Source organism: Olea europaea, unplaced genomic scaffold (assembly GCF_002742605.1).
Source record: "Olea europaea var. sylvestris unplaced genomic scaffold, O_europaea_v1 scaffold2498, whole genome shotgun sequence".
Taxonomy (NCBI): domain Eukaryota; kingdom Viridiplantae; phylum Streptophyta; class Magnoliopsida; order Lamiales; family Oleaceae; genus Olea; species Olea europaea.
In genome coordinates, this window is record NW_019243216.1 from 80124 (window position 1) to 92362 (window position 12239).

The 12239-nt window shown below is 37.0% G+C and overlaps 2 protein-coding genes across 3 annotated transcripts; one reads left to right on the top strand and one right to left on the bottom strand.

The window, feature by feature from the left end:
• Positions 1-422: 422 nt before the first annotated feature.
• Positions 423-5903, top strand: LOC111382432. Of its 2 annotated transcripts, XM_023006407.1 has the most exons (7): positions 423-600; positions 691-1108; positions 1187-1720; positions 2420-2502; positions 3444-3555; positions 4839-4891; positions 5297-5903. In XM_023006407.1, exons 2-7 carry the CDS (start codon positions 703-705, stop codon positions 5522-5524), a joined length of 1416 nt encoding a protein of 471 aa, XP_022862175.1. In that variant the 5' UTR covers positions 423-600; positions 691-702; the 3' UTR covers positions 5525-5903. The 2 variants fall into 2 exon arrangements, with proteins under 2 accessions (XP_022862175.1, XP_022862174.1); XM_023006406.1 differs by having other exon boundaries at positions 691-1720.
• Positions 5904-6548: 645 nt separating this feature from the next.
• On the bottom strand, positions 6549-12142 carry LOC111382436 (plasma membrane ATPase 4-like). Its single transcript, XM_023006414.1, has 15 exons — positions 11959-12142; positions 11086-11205; positions 10898-10996; positions 10694-10831; positions 10289-10603; positions 9815-10141; positions 9556-9675; positions 9304-9426; positions 9123-9227; positions 8716-9025; positions 8056-8570; positions 7789-7962; positions 7527-7709; positions 7084-7265; positions 6549-6903 (listed from the first exon to the last, which is right to left on the bottom strand). The coding sequence occupies exons 1-15, from the start codon at positions 12013-12015 to the stop codon at positions 6807-6809; spliced, it is 2865 nt and encodes a 954-aa protein (XP_022862182.1). The 5' UTR covers positions 12016-12142; the 3' UTR covers positions 6549-6806.
• Between the last annotated feature and the right edge of the window lie 97 nt (positions 12143-12239).

Consider the following 12239-nt stretch of genomic DNA (forward strand, 5'->3'; position numbering starts at 1 on the left):
TTAACATTATCGATGTCAAGTACCCGTTTAAATAACAAATGTTTGACATTAAATAATAGATACACTTAAATGTAATGTCACGTGATTAATTTAATTAAACATATCAAAAGTGGCAATCTAATTTAGTATTCTAGCACAATTGATACTAAGAAGGTGTTTGGTAGGAATTTTTATGTGAAAATGCATTTTTGAATAGTAAGTTGATGGGAAATGTGTGGTTGAAAAATAAGAAAAAATTTTTGATTTACGTTTAATATTATTTTAATAAAGAATGTGTGGTTGAAAAGAAGAGAGAGAAAAATGCATTTTGATAAAAATGGGTGCCAAACAAACAGGGCCTAAAGAATGTTATTTTTAATAGAATGTGTGATAAACTTATTAAAATAGAATTTTTGGATAATGGAATTTAACCACGAGTCATATATTATTTGGGCTATCTCTTCCAGCCCTTTAGCACGATGAATTTTGGGGATGGGATGTTTTGAATTTTGCCCTAGCCGCAATTTTACGGGAAAGAGGGACGGTTCAGGGAAAAGAGAGCAATTCTAAGCGTTCTTATACAAGGATTCTCAGTTTTTTGTTTCCTCATTCAGATTTAAGGTTTGTTTTGCGAAATGTTGTTTTCTGTCATTTGTAATTCAGAGTTTGCTTATAGTTTCACTGCATATTTGTATTTGATCTGTCATGTAGGCGCCACCGCCAATGGGGGCCACCACCAACCTCATCCGCCTCTGCCGCCCCAAATTCTATTCCTTTCACCAGCCTTGCCGAATTCCCTACCGCTTCTTCTCCTCATCTTCCAAACCCGCCCCCAATGCCAACACATCCCGACCCGATTCGGAATCCGAATCGAAATCGGAAACCCAATCTAAATCCCCATTCTCCTCATATTTCAGCGATGTGAAAGCCAGTCTACAAAGAGAATCCTCAGATCAGAATCGAGCACAAATCCCTCGCAAAACGCTGTCGTTTTCAAGTTCTACTCCTCAAACACCACCTCCTAAAATCGATTCATTGGAAGAAATCCGTAAAAACCTCTCCGAGTTTCGCCGCCGCGCTGCCGCACTGCCTCCATCATCGTCCGCTGCTTCGCCGTCTTCGCATTCCGGTCAGCCCATATCATTCCAAGAACTCTATAAAAGAAATGTCCTTCCAAAAGCTGAAGAATCTGGTTCCTTTTCTTCAGATTCGACTGCGAAACCTTCGGGAGCTGCCGCAGCTGGTGGGAAACTCTCATTTGCTGCAATTCGCGAGGGCATCCATCAGCTCCGGTCCACTTCCCCAAATAGACAAACTGATTCTGGTGGGAAGGCCGTTGATTCAATGTCACTTTCGAGGTTTAAGGACAGCTTGAAGTTGAAACCTGTTGGTCCAAATGCGCAGGAACCCCAAACGATGATTGGTGGCAGCGATAGTTTGCCTGCCTCGATATTTGGGAAGGAGAAAAGGGATGGTGATGTAGCCGGCCCTGCAATGAGGACTGAATTTGTCAAGACGTACAGTTATAATGAGTTGGGGGAAAAGTTGAAGATGTTGAGGCCCGAGAAGAAGAAGGGAAACTGGTTCTCACTGCAGGAGCTGAATGAGAGGCTGTTGAAGCTGAGAGAGATTGAAGAGAAAGAGAGCGAGACAAGAATTGGGGGTTTCGATTTCATGGACTTGAGAGATAGTCTTGTGCGGTTGAAGATGTCAGGTGATGAGAAAACGAGAAAGAACACGAGTAAGTTTTGCTGCTTCAGCAACAATTTGACTAGCTTATATGATAATTCCTTTAGCTGGTTGAATCGAGTTGTGTGTTCCTGATATACGGTCTTGTTCCCATAGCAAATACATTTGGCCTTTTATCTCTAAATGGCATGGTCATGAAATGACTAATAAGATTTACGTTCTGATGTTCTGATTTATAGTTAGCAATCATTTTCTATTTGTATTGAGATTGTTGTCGTACATTGTTCTGTTGAAATTTAAGTAAGCACGTAATTTGCAAATGTGCTTCCCAGTGTTGGATTTGCTGCAAATATTGCAGGGCTTTTACTTTCCATGATTTCCTCTTGTAAAAATTCACAAGGAAACAATTTGTTCAATCCTAAACCTTAAGCACCATTTTACATTGTCTTTTATTTTCTCTGAACAAGCATCAAGCATAAACATTTCATTAGTTGTGTAGTGAAATATGCATAATTAGCATCCCGCTTTATGTAATTCATCCCCTCTTCTGGTTTTCAACTATCCCGTGCTGCAAATTTTGTCTGATTGACTTGTGATGTAAAATGAGTTCATGAATCACTTAAAAGTTACTGAGAAGTCCAAAGGGCAAAGTGTTACTTATAGAGCTAGGGATTCTTTTCCAGTTTAGTGCAAATACTTTGTAATGTCTCTATATAACACCTATAGGTTATTAATAAATAAACTGTTACAGTGCAGAGACTTAACATTTTGGGTCAGCTAGGAGGAACCCCAAGCTTCATGCTGTCACCTCCAAAGGACCACTTAGTTGAGAAGGTAGGTGTTTTTCAATTTAGTTGTCATCTTCAGATTGTTGTGATGAAACTTATTTCACGGTCCTCCAACATCTTGATATTATGTCTGTCTAATCCGCATATTATCTGATGAAGATCAAGACAGGCTTAAAAGCCATTTAAATGTCCCACTTATCTGGAGGCTTAAATGTGGCTTTTGGGGCAGTGCAAATAAAATCATATAATCTGAATAACATCAAATAAGACCTTAAAGCATCATATGAGGTAATTTGATCTCATAATCCTTGTTTCCTTTGGTTTTCGATTTTACTGCTGATGTGGCTATCCAAGTTGCACGGGCCCAGTAAATTCTTAAAAAAATTTAAATTCATATGAAGGACAGGCTATATGGTATGTCGGACACTTGCCCGAGAGGCATCTCTATGGTATTCCTCGAGGGTTGGTAATTTAAAAATATATAAAAAATAAGACCAGCGCACGTGGCTTGTTGGATACATGCACTTGAGTGTCTACACAAAGCCACCGTAATAGGAGTGTTAGTGCATATCATGTGAGGATACATTTGGTTAGCATCAAGAATATATGCAGACAGTGAAAGGATTGTGTTCTGCATCTTGGTTCTGTAGACTATATACCATCAACCATATTCTTGCTTCTGAAACATATACTAGTTTTTGTGATTTAGTTGTATCTATAGTTTAGTCTCCCAATAATATAAAGAATCACAAAGATAGAACAACATATTATTTGATTTGCATATATTAATTGAAACTTGTCTGTTCCGGTCATGAGTAAGAGTAACTGTCTGTCTAATGATTCTTTCATGTGCTGGAATAATTGATTTGACCACAAATATTTGATTACTGCTTAATGTGCTCTTAAATTTATCCATCAATTTTATTTTTGTTTTCTTTTCCACAGCTAAGTTCTTATATTGTAATTTTTTTATTTTTGTTTCTACAGTATTTTCATCCTGATAACATGTCATCTGCTGAGAAACTAGCTCTGGAACTTAAAAAAGTCAGAGATGAATTTAAAATGTCAGAGTCAGATTGTGGTTCTGCTCGTGTTCAAGGTAAAGTAATCGTAACACTTATTCATGCAGTGTTTGTTCAGATATAAAGAAAGCTGATGATGTCAATATTATTCTTACTCTATTGTTTCACTTTAGACGTGTCTAGTTTGGGAGACATGAAAATTTATTATGAATTTATTAATTCAAATCTTTGCAGAAGACTTGTATGCAATGTTTTCAGTTGCATACTGTCTTGTTTGGAATGTCTTATCACTCTGTTGGAGAATGCATTTCATGCAACGCCTATGAGACCCGAGAGATATACGAATAAATGTTGATGGATTTGTTTGAATAAGAAAAATATTTTGGTGGCATATAGATGGTTTCTTTGTTGGTTGATTTGTAATTACCAGTTTTTATGTGTATTAGTTGTATGTGTTTGCTGCAAAAACTAAAGGAAAATTAATTGGCCTACAAGGTATCTTGGACTCTTGAGAAACTTGTAAATGCTACCAATTTTTTTCATTCATAGAATATCCAACTTTCCTGAACTCTTTGTCATCACGTTGATAATACTATATATGGGGACTTCATGTTGGTTAGATGAACTAAGTAGGTATTGCATGCATGGTGCTTTTGTGAAATCTTGTTGAGATCTGTTGCTTAGTGATGTCTCCACAACTTAGACGAGGAGGAAAAACAATCTGAAATTAGTCCATTCAACATTTACCACCCTGAGTCCCCGTTGAGTACCCATAAAGTTTGCAGGAAAGGTATCCAATACCTAGAACCGTATTGCACGTGGCCTGACCTTTGATTAGTTTAACACGGGAATATTGCTATTATAATGTTTAGTTAATTTTGAAATTCTCTTATGAGTAGAATAAATAAAGTAAATGATAACCTTGAACTTAGTATTGTGATCTTTCAGAAAACTACTAATATTTGCTCTCATAATTTAGATTCACGGCTCATAAGCAATTTCTGATTTTAAATTGCTAATCCTCCTGTGTATTTTTCCAATGCTACAGAATTTGTAAAATTTCTTTGTTTATCCTTGTGCTTCAATAAATTAGTTAAATATATAAGAAGATCTCTCTTGTAATCCATTCGTGTTCAATATGATTTTCTTTGGACTTCAGATGAGAATTTTCTTTGTAGAGCCTCTGAATTTTGCTTATATTGCCATTGATCAATCTGTGCTCAACCATGTATACGTTTTTGTGCTCGTAACTGCATCTTGAGGGGTGGGTGCGGGAGTCACTTGAAAACTCTGGAAAGAATTTGTCGTTGACGTGATTTGTTTTTGAAAACCTGGTTTAAGATGACTAGCTATTTTGCAGTGGCACAACTCACAACAAAGATTAAACATCTGGATAGTGTTCTGCATAAAAAGGTGAGTACATTTTTATAATGCATGATAGGATAAAAAAATATCTTGTTAAATTGATTTGCCATTTTATTTTAAAGGCTCGCAATCAATTGCCTCGTACTGTTATTCTGGTTAAACACATTTCCTTTTTTTACCAAAAATCAATGCTAATGTTCTTCTACTAGAACTTTGACACCAGCCTTTCTGGATCCAAAGTGCAGGGTTCAAAAGTTAACATTTTATTTTTAAATTCCTAGCCCTGGGAGGAATTTGATGTTTGTTCTGGATCTAAAGTGCAGGGTTCAAAAGTTTAACATTTTTTTTTTTTTTTTTTAAATTCCTAGCCCTGGAGGAATTTGATGTTTGTACTGCCTAAATTGGATTTGATCTAGTTGCTTATTCTAAAAGGTTTATCATGTAATGATATAGGATAAGCATTCTCGGAGGGGCCTTGAGCTAATGGTCGAGAGGAGGAAGAAATTGGTGAGGTATCTCAGACGGACGGACTTTGATTCTTACTGCCTCATTTTATCTAAACTTGGTATTCGGGACCAGACTGAGCCTAAACTGTACAAGTATCTCGTACCGAGGGAGAGGCTTAATACTGCTCGCAAAAAGAAGAAAAATAAAGGGGGAAAAGGAAGACTAAAGATTTAAGAAATTAATAACCAAGGCATTCTTTCTAAACTTGGTCGATCCTCATCATTTCGCGTAAAAGTCAGGCAAGTGCATTTCATTTGCTGTGTTGGGAAATTAGTTTTCATTTGAGTAGAAGTTCAATATTAGTAATCTTTTTGGAGGGATAATTGTTTCTGTCCCTTCACAATCTAAAATATTTGGTGATTTTTCCCTTTGACATCCATATCCGGATTTACTTGGACTAAAGAGCAGGAAAGAGATGGGTGGTTAACGTTGTTGGGCTTTCTAGAAAATAATGTAAATTTCATCTTTCTGCTGTCATAAATTATGTTACTATTCAGGACTTGGTTTAGTGAAATGAACAAAAATGGTACAACGTACTCTGCTAATGTTCTTATTTCTTTGGTTTAGGAGTAACAGAAAATATTAGTTCCAAACTAGCGTATCGTTGTGGAAAGGCAAATTTTGCGAACACTTATACTTTCTTCATTCTTACCCTAATTTTTTTTTCTAGATTTACTGTATAAATTCTATTAGAACTCGAATAAATTTGAGCTATTAAATTACCATTTTAATCCAAATAGCAATTTGATCAAAGTGAAAAACGAGTCAAATTAGATTATAAGATGAAACCTCACAAGAACAATAAGAACAAGATTTATAAATAAAATAGCCAAGTCCGTTATTTATCTTTCCTTTTCATTCTATTTGATTTCCTTAGGATATGTGTGCAGTACTCAATAACTCGGATTTTTAATTGATGAAAAATATTTATAAAAGGAACTCTATGCTAAAGTTTGGACTTGACTTCATAGATCTTTTTTTTAATTAAAGATCCAAGTATTAAATGTACCAAAGGTTGTAACTATTATTAGAAACTTTTCTTCTAATGCCCATTGTAGCAGCACGTTTCAACTGTATATTTGTACTCAATATAATTAAAGAAGATAAACAATATAAAATGTCGTTCGTGTGCAATATTATCCAATCCCAAACACGCCATCATCACTCAAGTAATGAATCTATGTTCAAGACTAACCAGTGAAAAACTGAAAATTTGCATGAAATGCAGTAAGGTGTTATTATATGGATAAACAGATTGTGGTAAAATGTCACGCACAAGAAAGAACCAAATCTGAAACTCTTGTCCTATGACTGACTGCTGTTTCCAACAATTATTGTCAATGCTTTCGCAATTATCTCCACAAATCCATCTGGGAAAATAAACTTACAATAAAGAGTTTCCTTTTCTCGTCTTTATCTTCTGGAAAATTCTATCATCATCCTCTCTTGCACTTTATTAAACTGTGTAGTGTTGCTGAATACCCTCAATGTCAAGACCCTTAAGCTTGACAACTGATTCCACATGTCCCTTCAGAGTGTGAAGCTCTCTCAGCCTGAAATTCAATTGCAAGAAAGTCGGGGACACATTAGGTAAGCCGTACCACATAATGGAAAAGATTTTATCTTATTTTTCAGGACATGTTTGGTAGGAAGAACCATCCAATCAAACTCAGTAAATTCATGTGTACAATGTAAACTTTTTTAGGCAAATAGATTTTCAGAAGCAAATAGACCTGGCAACTTCAGCACGTTTTTTGGCCTGTTCAGCAATTTCAGAAAGTTCTCTGTAGCTGTTTTTGTCGGTAAAGAGTTCTGAAGTATCTGGTGGCTGAAGTCCATGCAGTGTGCGCTGAGCCATTGCCCACTGTGCTTCCCTTTCTCCCCGGCCATAATCCTTCTTTGTTGTAAAGGCAGTCTGCAGAATTACGAGGACAATAAGAATTGATTGATTAGGGTACAAAAATCGAAAGGGAGTCGAAAACTAGATTCCTCTGTGAAAGATCTATACGTCAGCTTTTAAAAGTTTCTTACTCAAATCTTCTTGTCAACCATTTAGGAAAATGCGCATAAAAAATATATCTTGAAAGAGTAAATTTAAATATTAATCTCTCTAATAGAACTTAAGCTTTCTAAGTAGAGTCACATTTTGTTAATTGGAAAAGGCTGGATATGATACCCTGTTGTCAAGTATATTATTCCACGCCTTGCCAGTCAATGCATATCTGATGAAAAACTTCAAAATATCCAGAGGGAAGTAGAAGATGAAGCTGTAAAACCAGATAACACCTGCCCATCCCCAACCTATCCCGCGGATACTTGCAAATTCCCAGTTAGCATACACAGCAAGTAATGTTGCGATCTTGACAAAAAATGAAAAAGAAAATGACGTTAGAAAGGCAGAAACTCAAGTGAAATTGCTACGTTTTTGTACAACTTACCAGTTGTGCTATTAGAAATGCTCCCACTAACAGGAGTCCAGGACGTTCCATGAATGACCAGCTCCTTGAACGAGTGACAAAGATAAGTGCCTGGCTAACAATACTAACTTGAAGATAGAGAGCTGAATTGAGCTCGGGATAATGGTGCCTGATTGATCTTACACCAAATTTTTCCTGCAAATATTAATCATATTGTGAATTTCATCACGAATGGAATGCAAAAAAGAAAAAAGTCCTTGATCTGTTTAAACAAATGGACTCTCCTACCGTGAAGAAATCTGACTCATGCGCAGCCCAGAAGAAAACTACAGTCATTACTGCAAGATAAGTTCCAAGAACAATTCCAGTGGCGAAAATTTCTTTCAGCTTCCATGAATCAGGCATCGGGGATGGCTTCACCTTGTCTTTAGAAATTGTCATGATGGTTCCATCATTGAGGATTGCGATTATCAGAACCATGAACGGTGAGAAATCAAACTTCCAGATGAGTGCAATGAGCATAAAACCGAGCACAATACGTATAGTTATGGAAACTGCATATATTGTGTAGTTCTTCATCCTCTGGAATATGGCCCTGCTTGTCAAAACTGCACTCACTATCACACTCAATCCAGGCTCTGTCAGGACTATATCAGATGCACTCCGGGCAGCATCAGTTGCATCTGCCACTGCAATGCCAATGTCTGCCTTCTTTAGAGCTGGGGCATCATTCACACCATCTCCTGTCATTCCACAGATGTGGTTTCTTTCTTGCAGCTTCTTCACGATCTCGTATTTGTGCTCTACATCCGTCCTCAAAAATTGTCAGCACTCAATGTTCACAAAAGACTAAACGAATGAAATCAATCAATATATCTTAAATTTTAAGGTGGTAGGTAGTAAAAGAATTTACATATAACCAGGTTATATGAACGTTACACTATTCACCTGGAAAGACACCAGCAAAGCCATCAGCCTTCTCAATGAGTTCCTCAACCGGGATGTTAGCAATACTTTCATCCTTGTGTTGTCCAAGAAGGGAGGAAGAAGGATACATGTTTGTTCCCATTCCCAGCCTTCGACCAGTCTCCTTGCCAATGGCTAGCTGATCACCAGTGATCATCTTAACATTGACGCCAAGGTTAAGGGCACGCCTGATGGTCTCGCCACTATCATGTCTTGGAGGGTCAAAAAGTGGCAAGAGTGCCACGAACACCCAGGGCCCTCCTGGGCTGTCCTTCGTCTTATCAGGTACAACCTGATAAACCAGAAAAATATTGTTAACAAGTTTCAGTTACATGAAGCTCCATTCTTTCATCAATTACCTACGTAAAGAAATTCGCTTACTAACACACCTGGCGAGCTACAGCAAGAGAGCGAAGACCACGCTCCGCAAACTTATTGATTATGGAGTGAACTTTTTTCTTCACATCTTCCTTTAGGCCACATAGCTCCACGATCTGTTTGGGAGAGAATTTTGAATTAGGAAAATAATACAGGGGAAGATTATATTTTTCTGGAATTTACGTAATTTACCTGTTCGGGTGCCCCTTTGCTAACTCTGTGCCAATGACCATTGCTGTCGATATAAGTAATAGCTGTGCGCTTATTCACAGGATTAAAGGGAAGGAAATGCACTTCAGTGATTCCTGCTCTAGCCTGGAAACACAAGTAAAGAGTTTATAAAATATCTAATAAAACATAATAACGGGTAACCTGTAATAACAGATTGATTATAGTAATTGTTTTATGAACAAGAATATCTAGCCCGGCAAAAAGTGTCGGTACCTCTTTCGGATCACCCAGCATTCCAACAATGCAAGCGTCAATAGCATCCTGATTCTCCACCCTTGATGCTCTAGCCCCAAGAAGAACTGCCATTTCTTTGTCCACATCCTTTGCAAATATCTACGTAACACCACTTCCATGATTAGGAAGTGTATTGCTGTAAATTAATTTATTAACAGAAATATTGCTCAAAAATTTAGTCTACTCTCCCATTTTCCCGTTTAAAATTTTGAGCTCATTCCATATCAGCTTTACCAACCTCAATTAAATTTTTGTCAACTGTGAGTTTGTTTAGGGTAAGCGTTCCAGTCTTGTCACTACACAAGACATCCATTCCAGCCATTTCTTCAATAGCGGTCATTCTCTTGGTGATAGCACCTTGCTGTGATAACCTGTGGGATCCAATGGCCATAGTCACAGATAACACAGTTGGCATGGCAATTGGAATTCCTCCAATGAGAAGAACCAGCAGATTGTCAATTCCATCTCTGTACTTACGGTGCTGAATCGGGTACATCACCACTATCTCTATTATGATCCCCAACGCAATGGAGCATATGCAAAAGTTACCAATGGCAGTCAACACCTAACCACATCAATTATATTCATACAATACAAATCAGAAAAGCCAAACATGTAAAAAACTGAGGTAAATTCATTATGTCCAACATATAATAGACAAACTGTACATGTGATACAAGTTTATGATTAAGGTAAACAATGTCAAAAATACCTTCTGGAAGTGACCGACTGAATGAGTGCTGTCGACAAGATGAGCAGCTTTCCCAAAGAAAGTATTGATCCCAGTGGCAATAACAACAGCCTCAATCTCTCCTTGTTTGCAAGTGGAGCCTGAAAACACTTCATCCCCGGGGCTTTTAGTTACTGGCAATGATTCACCTGTGAGTGCAGATTGATCAATCTTGAGTGGATCCCCTTCAAGAAGCCGAGCATCTGCTGGGATTATATCTCCCAACTTGATGCTGATGATATCTCCTGGTACCAGGATTGAAGCTTCCTCCTCAGACCACCTGCCGTCTCTCAGGACCTTCATGAAAAAAAAATGCATAAATTCTCAGTTGAAAACCAAGAAAATGGGACATGGTGTTGTCAATGCTTCAGCTAAATCTCACAATACCTTTGTCTTTGGTGCAAGGCTTGCCATTAGCGCCGCTGCAGCATTCCCCGCATTGTTCTCTTCAATGAAGCTTATGGTGGAGTTGATGAACAGTAAAACCACTATACCAACAAAATCTTGCCAATCTGGAGGCTTCCCCTGAAATTTTTTGACTGGAATATCAGATACACGCACAAAGAAAGTGAGAACATGCAGCAAACATACCTGTCCATTTGCCACACCAATAGCTATGATGGCAGCAATCTCCATAACCCATGATAGAGGATTCCACATAAAACCCAAGAATTTGAGGATCTTGCTTTCCTGTTTATGAATGCTTGTTAATGTGTTATTTTATTACCTCAAGTTAACCAGACTATACGTATAAAACCAGGAAAAAAAACTAAATTTGCCTTTTTCTCCTCTAGCTTGTTTTGACCAAAGATTTGAAGCCTTTTGTCAGCTTCAGAACTTGTCAATCCCTCCTTTGAACATTGCAATTGTGCAAATACTTCCTCAACCGGCATGTGCTCCTGTACACAAAATATTAACTAACAATTGAACAATAAGCATAAAATACCTGATTACTGAATTGAATTTCCAAAGAATTACAATCAAAATTGGGTTATACTGAATTCAATTTTAAAAGAATCACAACTAAAATTGAGTTAACGTTATCCTACTCTATGTCAAAATTCTTGCATATATGCTATCAAAGCATGTAAGTATAATATGAAACTATATATATACTGGTAACCAGGATCCGAAACCAAATGATTAACTTATTCTCCGGAAACAACTACACGTGCAGTAATGAAAAATTGCGATTTGTACACTAAATGCACCAAAATGGCAAAATCAATACCCAATGCCTTACATTTTTACATGCATGCACAATTTTGTGCATTCAATTTACTTAAAAATACAATTATGAATTCGAATTACAGATCCTCTAGGAATTATATAAGCGGCGAACCGCGTGCAATTCGATTATATGAAATCAAAGGCATGAAAATCAACATTCAAACGCACACGGCACAAACACTTCACATAAATATATAACAAACACGTATGTTTATTATATTTCTGACTACAGATCTGAGGCCAGCGAGTAAAAATTCTCAGAAGCAACAATTTGTATATAACATGGATTTGAAAAATTCTAGTAATACTGGATAATGTAAACTGCAGAATAGATAAATCTGATTAGTAATCCGAAGAACAATTTTCTAATAATAGTAATCGAAATAGAAAAAAATGGAATTAGCGAAAAAGAATGCAGTTACGAGATCAATATTCTCATTTTTTATCTCCTCCAAGCTGATACCCTTGTTCGCCGCCATTGTTTCGTTCTCAACACTTCCTCTATCGCTCTAAATACACGTATATATCTATATATATTCCTCTTTGTCTAAAATTGCTACAGTGCAACTCAACTCCCCATGCATGACGAAGTAACGAAAAACTTTACTTTCTCGCTCGGAATCTATATCTATATCTATTTGGATACTTCACGTCTCTATATATATATATATATATATATATATATATATATATATTGTGAGAT

Coding starts and splice junctions, on each gene's coding strand:
- LOC111382436 (XM_023006414.1), bottom strand. CDS start 12,015: ATGGCGGCGAACAAGGGTATCAGCTTGGAGGAGATAAAAAATGAGAAT. Junction 9,026..9,122: donor CTCTTGCTGTAGCTCGCCAG/GTGTGTTAGTAA, acceptor CTGGTTTATCAG/GTTGTACCTGATAAGACGAA. Junction 8,571..8,715: donor CTTTGCTGGTGTCTTTCCAG/GTGAATAGTGTA, acceptor GGACGGATGTAG/AGCACAAATACGAGATCGTG.
- LOC111382432 (XM_023006406.1), top strand. CDS start 703: ATGGGGGCCACCACCAACCTCATCCGCCTCTGCCGCCCCAAATTCTAT. Junction 1,721..2,419: donor GAAAACGAGAAAGAACACGA/GTAAGTTTTGCT, acceptor AAACTGTTACAG/TGCAGAGACTTAACATTTTG. Junction 2,503..3,443: donor AGGACCACTTAGTTGAGAAG/GTAGGTGTTTTT, acceptor TTGTTTCTACAG/TATTTTCATCCTGATAACAT.